Source organism: Papilio machaon, chromosome 6 (genome assembly GCF_912999745.1).
Source record: "Papilio machaon chromosome 6, ilPapMach1.1, whole genome shotgun sequence".
NCBI classification, from domain to species: domain Eukaryota; kingdom Metazoa; phylum Arthropoda; class Insecta; order Lepidoptera; family Papilionidae; genus Papilio; species Papilio machaon.
In genome coordinates, this window is record NC_059991.1 from 8,688,385 (window position 1) to 8,708,347 (window position 19,963).

A 19,963-nucleotide genomic window follows, 5' to 3' on the forward strand; every position below is an offset into this window, starting at 1 on the left:
ACGACCAGTCTAGTCGGCCTCCATTAAGTTATAAACTTAAATTAGCACTTGAGTACCGTTATAACTTCGAAGGTATGCTTATATTAAGTTCATCCAATAATATTACCTAAAGTTTGTAACGGCGGTGATATTTCAAACAGTTTACTGATAAAGGTCTCGCAGCTGTGGCGCCTCCAATTTGATTCTACATCATATTTATCGACATTGCCTCAAAGTATCAATAAATTGAATGAATAATATAAGAATCGACATTTGCTTAATATTTGACCACCTGTTCACTAAATGGTTTAGATAATATTATTGATTAATTGTTGGTTTCTGAGACATAAATCCTTATATAAAATATATCGACAACCCTATTATTGTCTTTGACAAAATCGAGATAAAAACATGTATTATACCAGGTTTTTGGTATCAGAAACCAAAAATAACGCCGCTAATCTTAATTAGTTTTATAAACAATTCAGTTTCTTACAAATTTATATACCTGTAGTAACAGAATAAGGAATGTAGAAAAATGTCTAACTAAAAAAACTCTATCAGATCAATCCAAATAAGTTAAATAAACCTCAACTATCTAAGATCGCTCAATAAAAAAGTAACAAAAACATGCTTGTTTAAATATACAGTAAGGTTAATTTATTCTTAAATATACGCTCTCGTATAATAAATTCCGCTAAGTCACTCGTGAAACGTCTCATTTGAAGTTAACAGCACTTGAAACGTGTTGGTGAAAACTTTGTTCGTTGTTGAGGAACAAACTCGCGGAATTATTGCAAACTACTTTTAAGAGTATGGGAAAATCGTGTAGTTTCAGCGCCCGTATAATGCGACCATCCAACGCGCTGACGTACGTACGAATATTGAATAACAATAAGTTTCAAAAGTTCACCACAAGTTATTGACATCACAGATAAGTTGACTAACATAATTGAAAGTTTAAATAAATACTATTATACTTACCGTGGATTTCTGAGACCAAAAACATATTGTTATCTCTGTTTTGTCAAAAATGACAGGAATATGTGTTATACAGAGATTTTGGTCTCAGAAATCCACGGTTATTAGTTACTTTGCAGATGGATAAAGAAAAAATATTTTAGCTTTATTCAAGAAGATCGAGATACTGACAGGATAAAAAAAGTTAAATGAAGTAATAACTAGAAATGGGAGGAGATTTTCTTAACACGTCGGAAGTACAGAGAAATAAAAAAAATTGTTACATGCCAGTATTGTATAAAATTGTACCTCTTTTCTAGTCAAATGCGACTTTACTTTTATTAATTCAATCCTAATTAACTTAAATATTATTATTAATTTTAAAATAATATACATTTAGGGTCAATAACGCCTTCGATTCAATCAAGCGTAGCTAAAATCTCGAGTCTCGATTGCAACTTAAGTTCGGATTCGACCGGCGAGGCTCTAATGGGGTTCGCTTTGAACAAAAAGTTCGTTTCATTAAAATCGTTTGTCGTAATAAAAGGAGCACTAAAATGTTATACCCGTACGTAACGGATCGGTATAGGCCCGTTAAATCCATCATCCGATACTGATCACGGGCCAAAAATTTAACGACGAATTCGAGATTACAAGGCGCGGTACAAACTTAATTTACTGACTTCTGTTATAGGTGAGATATAAAATTGTTCGTTCAGCTTTTATATTAGAACCGCGTCAGGCTTTAACAGTAGAAATAAAATTTCTTCAATGGTTTTATTTAAAAATCTTACCTTTTTAAAATGACTTTTAAAAATATATTTATATTTCTCAAAAACTTATCTTTTAAGTTTTCTATACTATAATATTATAAGAGGAAAGGTTTGATTGTTTGTTTGTATTGAATAGGTTTCGAAACTACTTAACCGATACGACACTATCTCTGAGTAACTTAGGCTAGATTTAATACTTCTTTTTTTAAATTACGGTAAACTGCCAGTACTTTATAAAAATGTTAAGTGTAAATAAAGGAGAATAGTAACGGTAGTAAGAGTATTTAATGTAAATTATAACTGCATATATCTTTAGCCTTATTAATATTCACAAGTAAAGCGAAGTGTAAGATTTTATTTTATCGACAATCCGATATAAGATTAGCTGTAAATTGAGTTTATGATATAATCAAATATGCATGTCTCTGTGCTGTAGCGCGGCTACGTTCGCGCTCCAGTGAATTCATAAATTCACTCGCTCTTTTATTCTTGTGACTACGTTCCAATATTTCCACGGATCAATGCTTCATTGAAATATAACAATTCATTTATTGCTACTATTTTTATCCTTTCATAATAAAATGAAATGAACTCATTACATTTTTTTGATGTTTCTCAATTACAATACCTTTTTTATAAGTATACTAGATGTCACCCGCGACTCCATTCGCGCGAAATTAAAAAATACTAAATAAATAGCCTATGTGTTCTTCTAGACTACGTTCTGCGTATGTGCTAAATTTTATCAAAATCCGTTGAAACCTTCCTCTCCGGAACGGGTCCTTCGAACAAACATCCATCGGTCAATCCATCCATCCATCGATCCATTCGCATCTATATCAGTAATAAGATAACAGAATTAAAATAACTAAGGATATTAATATTGGTAACTGACTGCTGGTTAAGTTATCTTAAGTCTAATTAAAACTTTAATTAAATATTTTTCCTTTTACTGTTGAAAAATATGAATCAAGTAAACTTAATGAAATTTTAAACGTGACATACCTGTGATCTTGAGTCATACTCATCGAGTTTATTTTAAATTTTCCTTGAGAAGCAAATTAAAAGAAATGATTACACTGTCGAAAACATCCTGTACCACGTCGACATTTGAGTAATTGCGTGATGACGACGTCAATTCCGCCCTTCGATCTCGTTAAAATCAGTCATGCATGTGTCAAAACATTATGCCGTGATATTAATGACGCAGCATTCCACTGTTATTATTTTTATAAATTAAACCTCTTGTTTACCTAATCTTATTAATTTTATAAATGCTAATGTTTAGATGGATGGATGGATGTTTGTTTGAAGTTATCTCCAGAACGGCTCAACGAATCTCGATGAAATGTGGCATAGATGTAGATCATAGTCTAGAAAAACACATAGGATACTTACTATGTTTTTTTAAATTATGTAATAATACGAATATGTAAATTAATTACGCCCGGGAATTCTATAGTTTCTGATTTTAAGTTGTTTTTGTTTGTGTTTGACACACAATTTGAAATAACAATTATTGTACTTGACGGCGCATCCGTCAATGTCTGGTTGACTTTTACCTGTCAAAAGTCAGCCTAGCGAAGCGTCATTGTCGATTGTTGTGAGGGCGGCCATCTTGACACAGTGTTGTTCGAGACGGCGCCCGCGCACCACGCTTGTGACGAATCGCTTAGCATCTAATTAACAATTAAATCTAGTGGTTAATTAAGTTGGTGTCGCATTGATTAGTTACTACAGCGTTAATTCCACTGTGTATTTTTGATTACTTAACCCTTATTAAACAACTGCGATTGCAACAAGGACTTGTGATCTGCTCACGCTCACCTTTCTACCCGCTCAAGATACCCGCTTTTCTACCCGCACAAGATGAGTTCTGATCAAGGCCCTCCTGCCCCTTCATACTAGTACGATGTATGTTTATCAAGTTGCAATAGCTGGATATATATGTCTTCAAACAAGTAAAATCAATGTTTCGTTTAATATCAATTATTATTCCTAATAAATCTCATTATAATAAATTAAAATCAACCACAATATTCAAAACTTAATTTTTATTCACTAAAAATTTATTCTTCATTTAAAATTTATTCAAAAACACGCAAACGCGAATCTGAGCAAAAAAAGTAACATCTTAAGTGAACTTGAAACAAAAGTATGATAATTTTTCTGACATAAAAATGAACAGGAATATCTGTATATAACTTGACAGGTCTTCGGTGAAATTAAGTTGTATTTTTTATTTTTTCAAAGTCAAAAGCTTTTTGATTTGTTTACGCTTGCTGAAAAATAAATCCATCAGAGCTTTATTTATTTTCAACAACACGTTACAAATTGGATAAACAAAACAATTTGACCGAAAGCAAAAAGTCTTTGAGATGAAATTTTTATTATGAAACTAGCTGTCGCCCGCGACTCCGTCCGCGCGCAGTTAAAAAAACTAAATGAGGGGGGGGGGGTATGAAAAATAGATGTTGGCCGATTCTCAGACCTACTCAATATGCTCACAAAATTTCATGAGAATCGGTCAAGCCGTTTCGGAGGAATTTAACCACAAACACCGCGACACGAGAATTTTATAATATATTAGATTTAAAAAACATACTTAAAATTGTTTTAATATGATGTTAGGATTTATTTCTGTAAATAACATTCTGAGAATGTTATGAAAAATAATAACATTTTTCTTAAAAAATAATCTCCGATATTATGTCAAACTAACGATTGGTTGCGACTTTGTCAGCGTAGAATTTAAAAAATGTCCTAAGGTACTATCCCATATATCAACTACCTTCTACTAAACGTCAAGTCAAATTCAGTCCAACCGTCTTGAAGATTGTCCGGCACAAACGCGAACTTGTGGACAGACAGACAAAAATTATTTTCAAAAGTACTTTTTTTATAATAAAAGATTATTGACATGTCACAAAGTAAAAATTATATTAAAATAAATGATAGATTTTTTCATACATTCATGTCAAGATAATATAACTGTGTTACAAATGAAGAACGGCGAGTCCTATCCAATTCTACGATTAGTTGTATTTAGTAGCATAATCGCGAGTTTCCACTACCAAAATACAAGTTCAGAAACATTATTTAAAAAAAAATTACATGAATAAATGGTATAGTTATGTTTGCTTAACGATAACATGTATGAAAAAAAAGTTAATACAAAATGAAAACCTTCATTTGTTCCCGATAATTCTTACACACAAATCAAAATAATAAACGGTCGGCACATTAAAGTAAATTGAATTCTAAAACGCTTAAATTTAAATTGTAGAGCCATTGAGGCGATTAGCAGTCGCAGACAGAATTATGCATTCGGTCGCAAGTCAGCCGCAACGCCCGTTACGTGTTATTAATGCGAGCTGCAGACTCGATAATTGTCTGCGATGACCATCCACTAATGTGGTCAAAGTTCATCATGCAAGCTGTATATACAAATTAAAACAGTACTTGTAATTTATTACTTAGTGAAACATTTTTTACAATATAAAACTAGCGTTTGACCTCTCTACGAATCAACTTTCTTCCCTTCAACACTTTCCGTGCCACAACGATTTTTATGTTTAAAACGTTGATGACGCTAACGTATTAAGTTAATCAAAGATCAAAAACGGGAATTCGTTGCTTTCAAAATTTATAAAGAATAGCTGTAGCCCGCGACTCCATTCGCGTTGATTTAAAAAAAAACTTCATTAGTAGCCTATATGTTCTTTTATACGATGTTCTACACATATGCTAAATTTCATTCAGATTCGTTTAGCCATTGGAGATGCCTTCAAACAAGCATCCATCCATCCAACCCGCCTTGCACCAATGTTTTTCGATTTTCATATGTACACACTAACGTTCTTACATTAAAGGAAAACATTATGATGTAACCTGAACACATCTACAGAAGAAAGCAACCATATGCGTGAAATCAACCAACTAACATTGGGCTGATGATGATGGCTATCTCGAGTAAGTATCGCAATAAAGTTAGAAGTCATAATAAATTTTTTGTACTAATTATACAATTAAAATGATATAAATGAAGCATATAAAGTCTGTAGAATAAACTAGAAGTAAAGTTTAAGAGAGGAAATATATACATTTGACCCAAATCAGTATAACATAGTTTATGACCTACCAAATTGCCAGGTTGAGTCGAATGAGTGGCACCATGCCAGGCTCCGGCATTCGAACCTACTCTTACACCCGCTTAGTTACGTTTATTACATCCGCTTCGCAAAATATCCCAAAAATTTTAAGGGTACCTCGTAAAAATGAGATGTTTTCGGTTTACGCTTAGAATTTATTCTAGTGTGCACTTTGAAATTTACGATTGCGGTTTTCTATCTTTGTGTTTGTCGAATATGGGTGGTTATGTCAGTCGTTTATCTCCAACTCGGAGTGTGTGATGGCTTTTTTATAATAAATAATGTCTTGAAATAGTTTAACTGGACAACCTTATATAAGAATTTAAAGTGACAATGTACATTTATGTCAAATTAATTTATCTTATGCAGCTATATCAAATATCTTAAGTTAAGTCAGATGTTTTTTTACATACATGATAAATTAAAAAAGGCATTTAGTTAACTACAATGGATTCAACCATTTCATTAAAGTGAACGTTTAAATTGTAACAAAAGACTAAATTAGAGGTAAATTTTCGCTCTTAATAATTTCATATCATATTATAATAAGGATTATATCAGACTAGCTGTCGCACGCGACTCCGTCCGCGCGGAATTATGATATGTTTTTTACGGCCACTTGTACCTTAACGTTTCCTAAATGTCTATAAAATAAATAATATTAATATGATTTTATAGTACCTATCTATTCAACCTCGTAACGCCCACTGCTGGGCATAGGCCTGCCCCAAAGATCGCCACGGTGATCGGTTCTGTGCAATCCGCACCCAGAATACTACCTTTTATAGTACCTATCATTTTGTAATGAAATCAGCCTTTAGTTCACGTGTTAATGGCCGCAGGTATTTTAAAAACCAAAAATATTACTGAAATTTTCTCGTATTTGCTCCTAACTATGAGTGCGACTTTAAGCTTTCATTAAATAATTTAACTGTAGACTAAGAGTAACAAAGCGCATAAGTTCAAACGGCATCATACATCAGTAAGTCTAAATAAGCCAAGCAGAACTAGAGGGAACAAGATTTAACCCGGCACTATAGTTACTCCTGTGACAGGCAAGAGGTTGAGTCGCAATCAAGACGAAACAGAAACCCATTTCGTAAACAAGGAGTCAGGTGCTTGCAGTGGGCAATCTCGTTTGTCCCAACTCGGAACTATTGTGTCGACCCACCGAAACACTAATTGAGCCATTTACCCTGTTAATCCAAGTCGACGATTTAATTTGTGTCGGTTTTGTGCCTCGTACGACCTAACTATCTGCGTTCGGGTCTCGTTCTGCTAAATAGGAGTTGTTTCTTAAAATTAACCATTCGGATTACAAATGTTATTAGTTCGAATTCAAACAAATATAGGAGTAACTAAATGAGGAGTTTTTAAAATACTGTCTAAACTATTTTATATCTTACTAATATTATAAATGCGAATGTTTAGATAGGTGAATGGATGGAATTATGTTTGTTAGAAGGTATCTCCCGATCGGCTCAACGGATCTTGACAAAATTTGCCACATATGTAGAACATAATCTGAAAGTACACATAGGCTACAACTAATTAAGTATTTTTTTTATTCCGAGCAGACGGAGTCGCGGGCGACAGCTATTTTTATAATAAAATCGAAAAAAAAAGAAATTTTAAAAACGTTCATATTAGATTGCATTCGTAACGTCACTATAAAGGCATGGACAGAATAAAAATTCACTCTTTTAAAAACAAAAGTTTTTGCTGTCGTACAATTTTAAATCAATCAGTTTCAACCATTTATATAGTAAACGTTGAGCTATGTTTTTGACCGATAGAAAATATCGAAGCAAATATTTTTTTGTTTACAAATTCTATTGTTTTATGAAATAAACAAAACATCACGTTTATGTGCAAGTTACATCACGATGTTTTCATTCACCTAAGATGTAGTAATTAGATGATGATCCAATAAGCCCTCATTTATAGGATAAATTACGTTTGCTTGAAATAGGGCATTGAACACGTCTAAGCAAAGCTGGGAATATAGGGCGAGGGGATTAGTGTTAAGGGAAGAGGTCTATTTAAATTAGGTCACAGTTCAGCTCGGCGTTGAGAAAAAAAATTCAGTACGTAGCTTTTACTTTGGATTAATATTAAACTAATTTATTAGTAATTTTACAGTTGTAAAATTCGTTTAAATTATTTGTTTTCTGTCCTTACTGATCAGCTTGACCTTGCGGAAGGCCGTCAGTTCCCTCTGTATTTTTCATCGTATGTTCCGTAAGGACGGTTCCGAAGAACTGTTTGGATTGATTCCTGCCGCCGATTTTCGTCATCGGACGAAACGACAGACCGCCAGGTACGATCTACACTACCTGGATGGATGGAATTCCTTAACAGTGCGGCCCTTACAGAGTTGTTTAGTTACGCAATGAATGTACTTGAAGTTAGCTTGATATATATATATATAAATAAAGATCTGTTAATAAATCGTAAAAATAAAAGATTTCTTATTCTGGTGATAATTCTATTTTGTGATATGTTAAAATAAATAATGACAGCAAAGGAAAATGTAAAGTAAAAGAAAAAAGGTTAAACCATGGCCACACACACGAGGATGTGATGAGCAACATTGTTGTATATATAAACTCTGTAGCTATAAAATACATATCAAAACAAACTAAATAAAGTTGAATAAAATATAAATTAAAAAGAAAAAAAAATGAAAAAGTAAATGAAATGAAATTGGAAAAATAGATTGTTTACAACATAAATATTGGGTTTTTCGGAGAGTCATTTCGTTTTTATTTATATTTTCTATGTTTAATAATGCATTTATCATCTCCAACCGACCTTCCAGGACTTGGTGCATCTTCGTCGAAAATACGAATTCTAAGTTGAGAAAAAACTTGTGAAACATGACTTTCCGAACGACCTATTAATTTGTGTGATAATGACACAATATGTGTATAAAATAATTGCATCACTTAACGGTGGCTTCACTAGCAAATAACCTAAAACTATAACAATATTATTAACGCATAAGAAAATTAGGTAAAACGCTAAGAAATTACAAGCCGCAGCTTTTCTACTATATTCATTTCTTCAGCACATTTTTTTCTCGCAAACCGCTCGAAAGGGACACGGAATGGAGCAATTCAAGTTAATATCCTTCGCCGAGAATGTATCGTCTAATTACTGAAAACGGTCTGCTTTTTGTCATCTCTCACTTGCTTATGGACCTTATTTTTCTATGGAACGTGTTCCATCTAATGAGAGGGTACGTGGCGGGTATGACAACGATGGTGCAGACTTAATGATCTCATTAATTGTCCGCTTTATTTCTGATTACCTATCTCCTACAAAATCTTGTGATAAATTCTTAATATATAATTGTGATAAACTTTACAGTGATAATTTATTTTTGAGTCAAATGTGATTGTCTTAATCTTCTTAAGTCTTAATTGTAAGTTTGTTATAAAGAATATTATAATAGGATTGTTTTTTTATATCGCGAAATTAAATAGACCTTTCTTGTACACTAATAAAGTTTTCTTAAATGAAATTTTTAACTTATAAAATGTGTGTCAAAAAAGTTTTGGAATAATAATACAGTTAAAAATTTAACACCAAGAAATTAAAAATGAAATATATAAGTTTAATTACTTTAAATTAATTATATTTCCTGTAGCAAATAAAAGGATAAAAACCTTGTATATTACTTACTGTCGCCCGCGACTCCGTCCGCGCGGAAAAAAAAAACTTAATAAGTAGCCTATGTGTTCTTCCAGACTATGTTCTACATCTGTGCCAAATTTCATCAAGATCTGTTGAGCCGTTCTATTATAAATTCGCATTTATAATATTAGTAAGATTTTATTTCTAAGTCTTACAAATATTTATATTAAGTTAATTTTCTAAGTTAAATAGCAAACTAAGTAATTAGAGACAGATATTTCTCTGATAGTTATAAATAAATAATTTATCAAATAACTGAAATACAAACAATACAATTGAATTCTCGCTTTATTGGTTCATTAGATAGATTGACACTCAATAGTACATTGACAGTATTTAATTAATAAAATATTTCATTCAGTCACTGACAACTCAATTTATTACTAGACTAGCTGTCGCCCGCGACTCCGTCCGCTCGCAATTTAAAAAAACTTAATGGGGTATGAAAAATATATGGTAGCCGATTCTCAGACCTATTGAATATGAATATAAAATTTAATAACAATCGGTCAAGCCGTTTCGGATTGTATGAGATGTAATAATTATTATTATTATTTTTTTACTCCAAAAAATACTGTTAGACACTGTTTAGTTAAACATGTGTTTTAACCCTTTGACCACCGCTGATTGATATTATTGACGTTAACGTAGTTATATGTTTCACCATAAATATGTATCACCACAATACTTTCGGAATTATTTATTGTAAAGATCGCATTTTGCAAGCCTACGCATAATAATGTTTGTTTCTCTAGAGTCACGGTATAAAAGGGTTGACGTATGTTTAAGCTAAAATGTGTTTGAAACTATGTTTTTTTTTGGTATGGCCCTTACTTTAATTACTAAATTGTGAGACATTTTTATCACCCGACTGACACAGTACACCGGTAATTTTATTTGTGCGTAAGTTTTTTTTTTTGTTTGTTTGTAAGTTTCATTGTGACGAAGGAGAGTCTAAATGAGTGACGACTCACTTTGACGAGTTTATGTCGTTCGATTTTTTGATTTTATTAAATTTCCAACCAGTTATTAACTATTTCAAAATCCGTTAAGCCGTTCTGACGTGTACACTTAATTTTAATTGAAATCTAAATTAAATTTAATTATTAACACATACAAAATCTCTACTTTACACTTACTCAAGGTTAATATTTACTCTTAACTCTACCGTTACAATAACCAAATTAATTGACATGAAATGTTCCATAATTCCAGTTGAAAGGAGAAATGTATTTCATATTGTAAAGATAAATCATTAACACGTTTCCGCCTTAGCGTAGTTTGTCAATGTAAGCCAAGTCGGACGTCGACGGGTCAAGATTTAGACCGACTTGTGACCCCGGAGAGAATGCTCCCATTATATTCAAATTACATGTCCAGAACTCAAGCTACGCCGGCGGCTTGCTGGTAGTGATTTAGAGTTGAGACGTGGAAGCAACGTGATCATTTGTGTATTTGTTGTGTAATTTTATTAAACTAATTTATTAAATTTCAAATAGTACAGAAACAGTACAGAAAAAATTAGAGGTTAAAATGACTTACTTAATCTATGTATATAAGAGAAAGTCGTGTTAGTTACACTATTTATAACTCAAGAATGGCTGAATCGATTTGACTGAAAATTGGTGGGCAGGTAGCTTAGAACCAGGAAACGGACATAGGATAATTTTTACCCCGTTTTCTATTTTTTATTCCGCGCGGACGGAGTCGCGGGTAAAAGCTAGTTACGTATAAAAGGCAGGCCTAATCAAGCAATATTAATAATTCTTGAACGTTAAAAATAATACCACAAAATAAGCAAACCTGACAGATGAATTTAAAAAATATTTATCAACCTTTAAACCTTTGAAATAATTTATTAGTACATGAAATAAAGGTAACAACACAAAAAGCCTGAATTCCCTGCGGATAGAAAGACGTGATAATCAGGGAACATTGCGTGGGGTATTTTGACAGTTCTTTGACTGTGTGAGCGCAGTTGCCGAGTCCCGTAGCTCTTCTGGGAAAAGCTGTCACTAAGAATACTATCTGATTCTTCTCGTTATCTTGCAAACTACAAACGAGAATCCCCTTCGTGGTTTCAGAATATTTTCTATATAATTCAGTTATATTTTCCTGTCAACTTACACTTGGGAAAGGAAATATTTGTCCATTCATTGTATCATAGAAGTTGGAGTCTCTTTATATGATAAGAGTATAATACTTGGTGGTTCAATGTTGACATAGAGAACTCAGCTTATGTGCTTTACGTAATTCAAACACATGCCAGGTAGCTGAATTTCTTTTTAATTCATATTTCTCAACAGCAAATAGGGATCAGTAATTGAAATAGAACTTAACCGTAAGTTTCCACAGCCGAAATTGTATTAAACATATTGCTATCGTTCACAATATCTTTAAAAATAAAAACATAGATAACAATATGTTTTCATACAATAATTCCGACAATGGAAACCTATAATAACACAAAAAAAAATATTATTACATTTTGTATCAAACATGACAAAAATTTGGATTTTTATCCAAAATAATAATTGAAAAGAGTACATTACTGCGTTGTCTGCATGCACCAGTAATAATATTCAAAGGCAGCCAGCAACCTACGAGCGAAGGGAATACGCTCTGTGGCCACACATAATGACGAGAATCCTGCTTTGCAAGAGCTTCACATTTTTATATTTTAATTTAAAATAAAGTAAAGGTCGTAAGGGTTACAGGAGACAATTTAACTAAATACAAAATTATAAATTTTTAATCTACTCCACGAACCCAAAATGAATTGCACTGCTTACACAGTTCTAAAACTAAATCAAAAATTTCATGACACTCCGAACAACAACATAGGAACTCATGACATTTAGAGAAGTTTGGAGTTACCTAAAAAAGCCCATGCTTTGAAATGTTCTTTTTTTAGAATGAAAACTAAATATTGGTATTAAATATTATTACTAACGAAATAATTATCTATATTCCCATGGCATCTTCCCCTAAACGGATAAAAGACGTAAGCATCTAAATCTAAAACATGACTTACTACATGACAGTATTTAATTAAAACGTTCACAATAGCAAAAGCAAGTAATTAATATGCGATTACTCGTTAACATAATCTTAACTAAGTTAATTCAGTATCACATTTAACTGACAAGCTTGTTAAAGCCTTGCGTGAGCTGTACAGTGTTCATACCAGAAGTCGAAGCCTACTCCAAACGTGTCAAGTTAACGCGCAACTTTTACTTCAAAGATCCGCCGCTTGTTTACTGAATTGACGCAAGCTGTTTGTAAATGGAATTAAAAAGTTTACACAGCTAACCGATGCACGCGGAGTTTTGGTTAAACCAAAGTCAGATATAATGGCGTATAAGGAATTTCCATGCGGAATGTCGTTGTAAGCTATAAATAAGAACTAAATAAGAGAGAAATGAAATAATGCGAGAAAATGCGAGAAAAATATCGCCGACTCTTGGGTTTTCGCTTATCCAGGTTCGACTGTATTTTAGTACAAGCACAGGTTTTAATCTTTATAAAGGATAATTTTAATACTTAAATTTTAACGTATAGATTAATATTTTTTTTTTTGTCACATAATTTGTTATAACCAAACGTCAATTTCATATTTAAATCCCTGATACCAATGGTGTAAAACATTGTGTAAATATAGCAAGGGACGAGGGAACTAGAGGTGTGTAGGTGTCGGAAGTAGGCTGTTATCCTGTTTCCGGTGATACGACCGCCCCACCTGTCCGACACTTGGCGATGTATTTACTTTGTTACCATGCTACCGGTTACCATTTATGTTTCTTCATATATAAATATGTATAAATAGTAAATATCGTAGCTTATCAGATAATACAACTGTCTGTTATTGAATTTACATATTTAGTAATAATAGCACAATATTTTTATTCTTTCTAATAAATCTTGTGGAAGGCATTGGGAAAGGCCAATGCCCAGCAGTGGGCAGATAAAGGCTGTTGGTGATGATGATGATGATGATAATAAGCCTTAAATTATTACTCAACACACATTATCAAATAGTACTAGAATGTATGCCTACATATAATAATGTAGTAGAATAGAAGATGTATTAGAGTTGTCCCAATGCACGCAATGCAATTGTTTCTAAAATCAGTGGATACCTACGCTTTAAGTTATCTACGTGATTCTCTGAATGTTACAACTACACTTTATATATCTTGTTATTTTTCCTAAGTAAAAAATAATCTAAAATGTGTAAAAGGATTTGCAAAAAGTAACACGAAATTTTCTAAATATAAAGCTCTTCTTTAAGCGGTCCCTGAATTATATTAGGGTTCACTTCTCAGTGCGGCCGTATCTTAAATTTGCGTGATCTTTACCGCCGACACGGGTCAGTCCACTTTCGTTTTTGTTTTGTAGTAAAGAGTAAGTAATTTGATGGGTATTCCCTGTTAGAATATTCTATTTTTTTATATAAGGTAATCATTTTTATAGGTTACTTCACAAAAACCTCGCTATTAATTTGTGTGATTTTAACAAAGGTCGTTTAGGGTGTGTGACTGTTTTGGAAAACATTTTTGATGGGTTCAATAAGTAGCGGTTTAAATTATAGTACAAACCAACAGCCACAGAGTCGTTTTATGATTTCTTAAACAATTTGTTATTGTTTTTCTAAAAACAACTACATCATAAACTGAGTACCACAGTTTTATTGCAAGACTAGCTTTTTTCCATGTTCTCCTATGACTCTAATTTTTCTTCCAGACTATGTTCTACATTTATGCAAAATTTCAACGATGTCCATTGAGTCGTTCTGGCGATACCTAGTACAACCATCTAACATCTATCCATCCAAATATTCGCAATTATAATATTAGTAACATGTAAACTTATTCAAACAAAATTACGTACAAAACAGTACGTTAAACTATTGTAAAACAATAAACCTGTGAATCAAATTGAGTAACTTTATAAAATATAAAAGAGTCATTACAGAATTAATCTTTTGAACCTGCCGAACGATTCAGGAAACGAATACAGAGTCACGTTTCGGCTCGACTAATGAATACTTGCCATTATGAATTTCATCATTAATAATAGATTTCAATCACCCAACCGACATTCGATTGAATTATAATTTGCCTACTTTGCATTTGGTTTGGGATTTAATTGATTCAATCATTTTTTATTGCCTCGTTGTTTCGGATTACTATTACTGGCGTATTTGTAAGTTGCACAAACTTGTTGTACCTTATTTATCTAAATATTTCCAAAAAAATAACACTCAAAATAAACTTTTACGTACAAGCTAAGTAGCAATAAAATTAGGCTTAAATCAGTAATATTCCTTTGAAGAAATTCACTCCATTTAAATGTTTGAATTCACGTCGATTAAATTAACCTCAATAGTAATAAAAAACGTTCGATATTTTATGTCGAACCCACTCCGAGCTATACAAAATTACCTTATCCGCGGACCACTAGCAAATAAAGCAAACTCAATGTAACCATTTCTCAGACGTAGCGAACAACATTTCTATTGCGGTAGGGTAATTTCTATACGAATGCTTACTGGCGTCGTACTAAGATTTATTTATTGACTCTGAAATAAACTACTAAGATTTTTATCGCCAATTTCTTACCTAGTAATTAAAGTAAAAAGAAAGGTTCATCAACATTGACTAACGGAATGGATACGCTGCAAAATTTCGTGTAGGATAAAGAAAGTAACAAATAAACAGTTAAATGATAATTTGTTCTGTAGAGAAATTGTGTAAACAAATGAGCCCTGAAATATGGCACTTTCTTCTACCAGATGGATACTTCACAATATTAACATAATAATCTTAGAGGATACATACATAGTTTTTTATAACTTTGGGTTTTTAAGACCAAAATCCTCGTTTAAATATCGTTGCAACCTTATATCTTGTCAAAGACAATGACAGGGATTATGGTGTTTTATACAGATATTTTGATCTCAGAAACCTACGGTAAGAGCATAACGTTAAATCTTCTGCTAAAACAATCTACGGCAAATGATAATTTATAATGAATTCATCTAAGCGAGTCGCTTCTGCTAAGACGTTGTAAGCACTTAGATCTGTCACGATGTTCAGGAATTAATCACAATCTCAGCTACGTCGATCGCTGACACAGACAAGCTACTCATAGAGCGAGCATTAATCAAGTACTTGTGATTACCTTTAAAGATGCACTATACTTTAATAGATTTATTTAACATTCGTAAAGATTGAGCTCTTCTTCTATTATAGATAAGTTCTTTAAAAAAATAAAACTCGGGTTTGTACAATATAACAACGTAATCTTGTAACGACGAACATAAAATGTCATTAATTTACGTTAGAATTGTACAATTGCTTACCTTTTTTTAAATTTCTAGTATATATTTAATGGTGTGATCGAACGTCGTTACTATATTGCGTCAGTGAACTATTTTTATTTTTAAATAAGTTTGTTAAAAAAAAAATATCATGCGAATACCATGGATATTCGAAGTCCGTATCGAATAATTCAGTTTAATCGATATTTTCAAGTAGTTCACTACACTATGAAGCTATAATTGATAGATGTCAAATGACGTCTATTAAATTAACTCACCTATAATTCATTCCAAGTTTTAAAACAAATTAAACGAATATTCTTGTAAAGGTACAATCACAAGCGTCATATTTTGGACAGCTAAAACTGTACAATTAACTACAAAGACCTAATCAGTCGCGTCTTGTTCATTCGCAATTTGTGTTTGTGAGACAAATTTTCCGGCAGGCGAAAGCACGCTTATAGACAACCGTTGCCATATTTACACGTATTCATAGCAACATTAATTACGCATTCATTCATATACTTTGCTTTATTTACTTTGCTTCTCAAACTTTGTCTTCTTTCATTTCGTATTTACTTCTCATTACTGCAAACAATTGCATGAAGTCAAGCACTTGATGAGCTTTTGTCTAGATCACTAGTAATAAATATTTTAAAGCATTCGTTAAAATTTAAATTTAGAAACTCAATTATGAAATTGTAAATTAATAAATAAAGAAATGATAATTTTTCCAATAAAACTTTATATTGAAAAGTATATAGAACAGAATATTAAATTAAGGATTTTATTCATACATTTTATGTATACGTAAAATATTCATTGAATTATCTAAAGTATACTTATTCTGGAATGAAAGTAGAAATAAGAGGGGCAATACTTTTATCATTGCTATAATTCACTATATAAGTTATTACCATAATACTCCGCTCAATGTGAATAGATTCGATATGAATATAAGCTCCTAGTAACATATTAATTATTTCTATTGTTCTCGTAGTGGGCATAGACAAGGCACAGGATTACTCGAATATGTTTGTCTTTGTACAATTATTACGTCATTCATGTACGTTGATTATACCTAAATGAAACAAGGTAGATAATTAATATTGTTAAAATATTTATTTACAAACAATTAAAATGATTATTAAGATTGCCAAGGTTGTAAGTTTTCCAAATATTAACATTTTCGGAATGCTATATTAACAAATAAGGCAAGAGAAAAAAAGAGAGAAAACACTAGAAATAGAAGAAAGAATTACTGTCTGAAAAAGTTTATTGCAAGATGTTTCTCATTTGTTTAATAAAATATCTGTCTTAAAAATGAACATAAAATTATAAAGGAATATATAAATTGTTACCGATGACATTCCGGTTTTTTAATTACGGAAAAAATTATTTTACTTTATACTTACACATTGTAATAATGAGAGTTTTTTGTAAGATAGAGAGAAGATAGGAAATTATTATATAAAATTGAGACGTCAATGATCAATTGTGTAACAAATTCACAGCGCCTGTAAGACTGCTATTCTGTTGGCCAGTGATGAGACAGCGGATTGTTGCGATCGATGGCCCTGCTCGGCTATGCAAATAGCCCTCAGGCGCTACGGGCGTAGCGGTTATCCTCGATATGTCCATCGTTTTTGCAGATTGATCCGAAATAGACTAACGTACCCGATTTTGTGTCGACGCGTTCATTTTGTTGACACAATTTCCAGATTTTCGTATTTTGTTGTGAGAAATCTTTATTTATTTAGTTGCCTGAATTTTATATTATACGATATTACATTCTACAGCTAAAGAGGATTTTTTTTTATTTTAACCTTAGACAACATAGTGTACTGGACCAAAAAATAATTTGTTTGATCCTTTGTAGTAGCTGTAGGCACGCTTTTGTTCAATTATTTCATAATTCTTTGTCATTTAAAGATTCAGTTGGATTACAATATCTAAAATTTTAACTTAACTATGTACTCACCCACAACATGTATGTACGCGGAGCGGACTTGTGTGTGAAAGGAGGGCGCGTCCGCGGACACCTCGCAACGGAAACGGCCGGCCAGCGCGCGCGTCGCCTCACGAAGTACCACCTGCTGTGACGACGACTTTGATATCTGTAATTATTGGATTGCATTTGTTATTTACAGCCATTACAGTTATTTCACGTGTAAGGTATACAATAGGGTGGGTCAAAAAAATCAACTATTTTTTTTTTACAATTAATACGGAAAAATGGGTTACTAGGCACCTTAAAAAAATTCTCACCAAATATGAACTCTTAATTTTAATAGGAAGATCCTCCGCATCGCAGTTTTTCATTTTTTTCTCAGTCCAATAGAAAAAAATTCATTCCTCATCATTAATTGGTCGTACAGAAATTTTTTTTTAAGAATTTTGTAGGAAATTTAATGCTCTACAAAAAAGGTATCTTATGTTTTTTCCGTAAACCTCACCATTTCACTAATATTGAAGATTTAAGATTGATTATTTTAAGTCAAATGTCACTTTTGTTTATGAATTTTATAACTCGACAAGAAATGGCTATTATTGAATGGGCAATAGAAATTTTTGTAGCAAATTAACTGCTCTATAAAAATGGTATCTTATGTTTTGGCGATTAAATTAAGCGTTCAAAAGATATTCATCATCAAACTTTCATGTATACCGATTTTAAGAGTTTTTGATTAAATAATCGAAAAATTTCAATTTAATCTATCAGTTTTGAGAAAATTTACACGAAAAAATTTTTTTTTTATCAACTGACAAACAGTTGGTTTTTTTTATCAACTGACAAACAGTTGGTTTTAAAAAGTTTTCATTATAAATATATTATGATTTCAGTTTTAGAGAAAAAAATGTCCAATTAGTTATAAGAAAGTTTTTTATTTCAATTTTCAACTGAGCTATTTATTTTCAAAATTTTGAAAACAAAATTCAAATAATACTTACATTAAAGACAAAAAATGAAATTTTCTCAAAACTGATAGATTAAATTGAAATTTTTCGATTATTTGATCAAAAACTCTTAAAATCGGTATACATGAAAGTTTGATGATGAATATCTTTTGAACGCTTAATTTAATCGCCAAAACATAAGATACCATTTTTATAGAGCAGTTAATTTGCTACAAAAATTTCTATTGCGCATTCAATAATAGCCATTTCTTGTCGAGTTATAAAATTCATAAACAAAAGTGACATTTGACTTAAAATAATCAATCTTAAATCTTCAATATTAGTGAAATGGTGAGGTTTACGGAAAAAACATAAGATACCTTTTTTGTAGAGCATTAAATTTCCTACAAAATTCTTAAAAAAAAATTTCTGTACGACCAATTAATGATGAGGAATGAATTTTTTTCTATTGGACTGAGAAAAAAATGAAAAACTGCGATGCGGAGGATCTTCCTATTAAAATTAAGAGTTCATATTTGGTGAGAATTTTTTTAAGGTGCCTAGTAACCCATTTTTCCGTATTAATTGTAAAAAAAAAAATAGTTGATTTTTTTGACCCACCCTAGTATACAAGTTATCAATCATTATTACTATCGTAACTAATCTACCTTGCAAACTTTTTTTCATTTCTATGATCTTCAAAATATAACACGCTTATTACTAGATAAGATAATGATACGACTAGACTTAAATCCCGCTCGCTGGCCATACTCAAATAGGAGTATAGAACAGTGATAGCAAAGCACGTGACACAATATTTGGCACTAAATTAATTATAGGAATAAACTTGTGAAGTAAGTCCCTGGTGTAGATGGATCACAATATCAATAGGAAGGCCACTTCTGGACAATGCCCTCCATAGTATTTTAGCAACCACTATAGTGAACCTCTATCCACTAAATTACGTAATTCTAATGAATTTTTATTTTTTATGCAGAAAGATATTAGGTAGGCTATTTAAACAGGTAAAATTTGACATTTCATTGCAATCCAACAAAGTAACTTTGTTACGGCGGACATAAAATATTTTTTTTCGAAGTTAGAATTGCACAATTGTGCAGCTAACCTTTTTGAAATTTTCGATTACATATTCATTGTAATCGTGTCAAATGAACGTCGTT

General features: G+C 31.8%; 1 protein-coding gene across 1 annotated transcript in view; it reads right to left on the bottom strand.

Annotated features, from left to right (window-relative positions):
• LOC106709936 overlaps positions 1–19,963 on the bottom strand; it is a 185,570-nt gene that overhangs the window by 97,159 nt on the left and 68,448 nt on the right. The window contains exon 4 of the mRNA XM_045678459.1: positions 17,866–18,001. Within this exon, the coding sequence (XP_045534415.1) occupies positions 17,866–18,001 (136 nt within the window). The remainder of the gene's footprint in view (positions 1–17,865; positions 18,002–19,963) is intronic.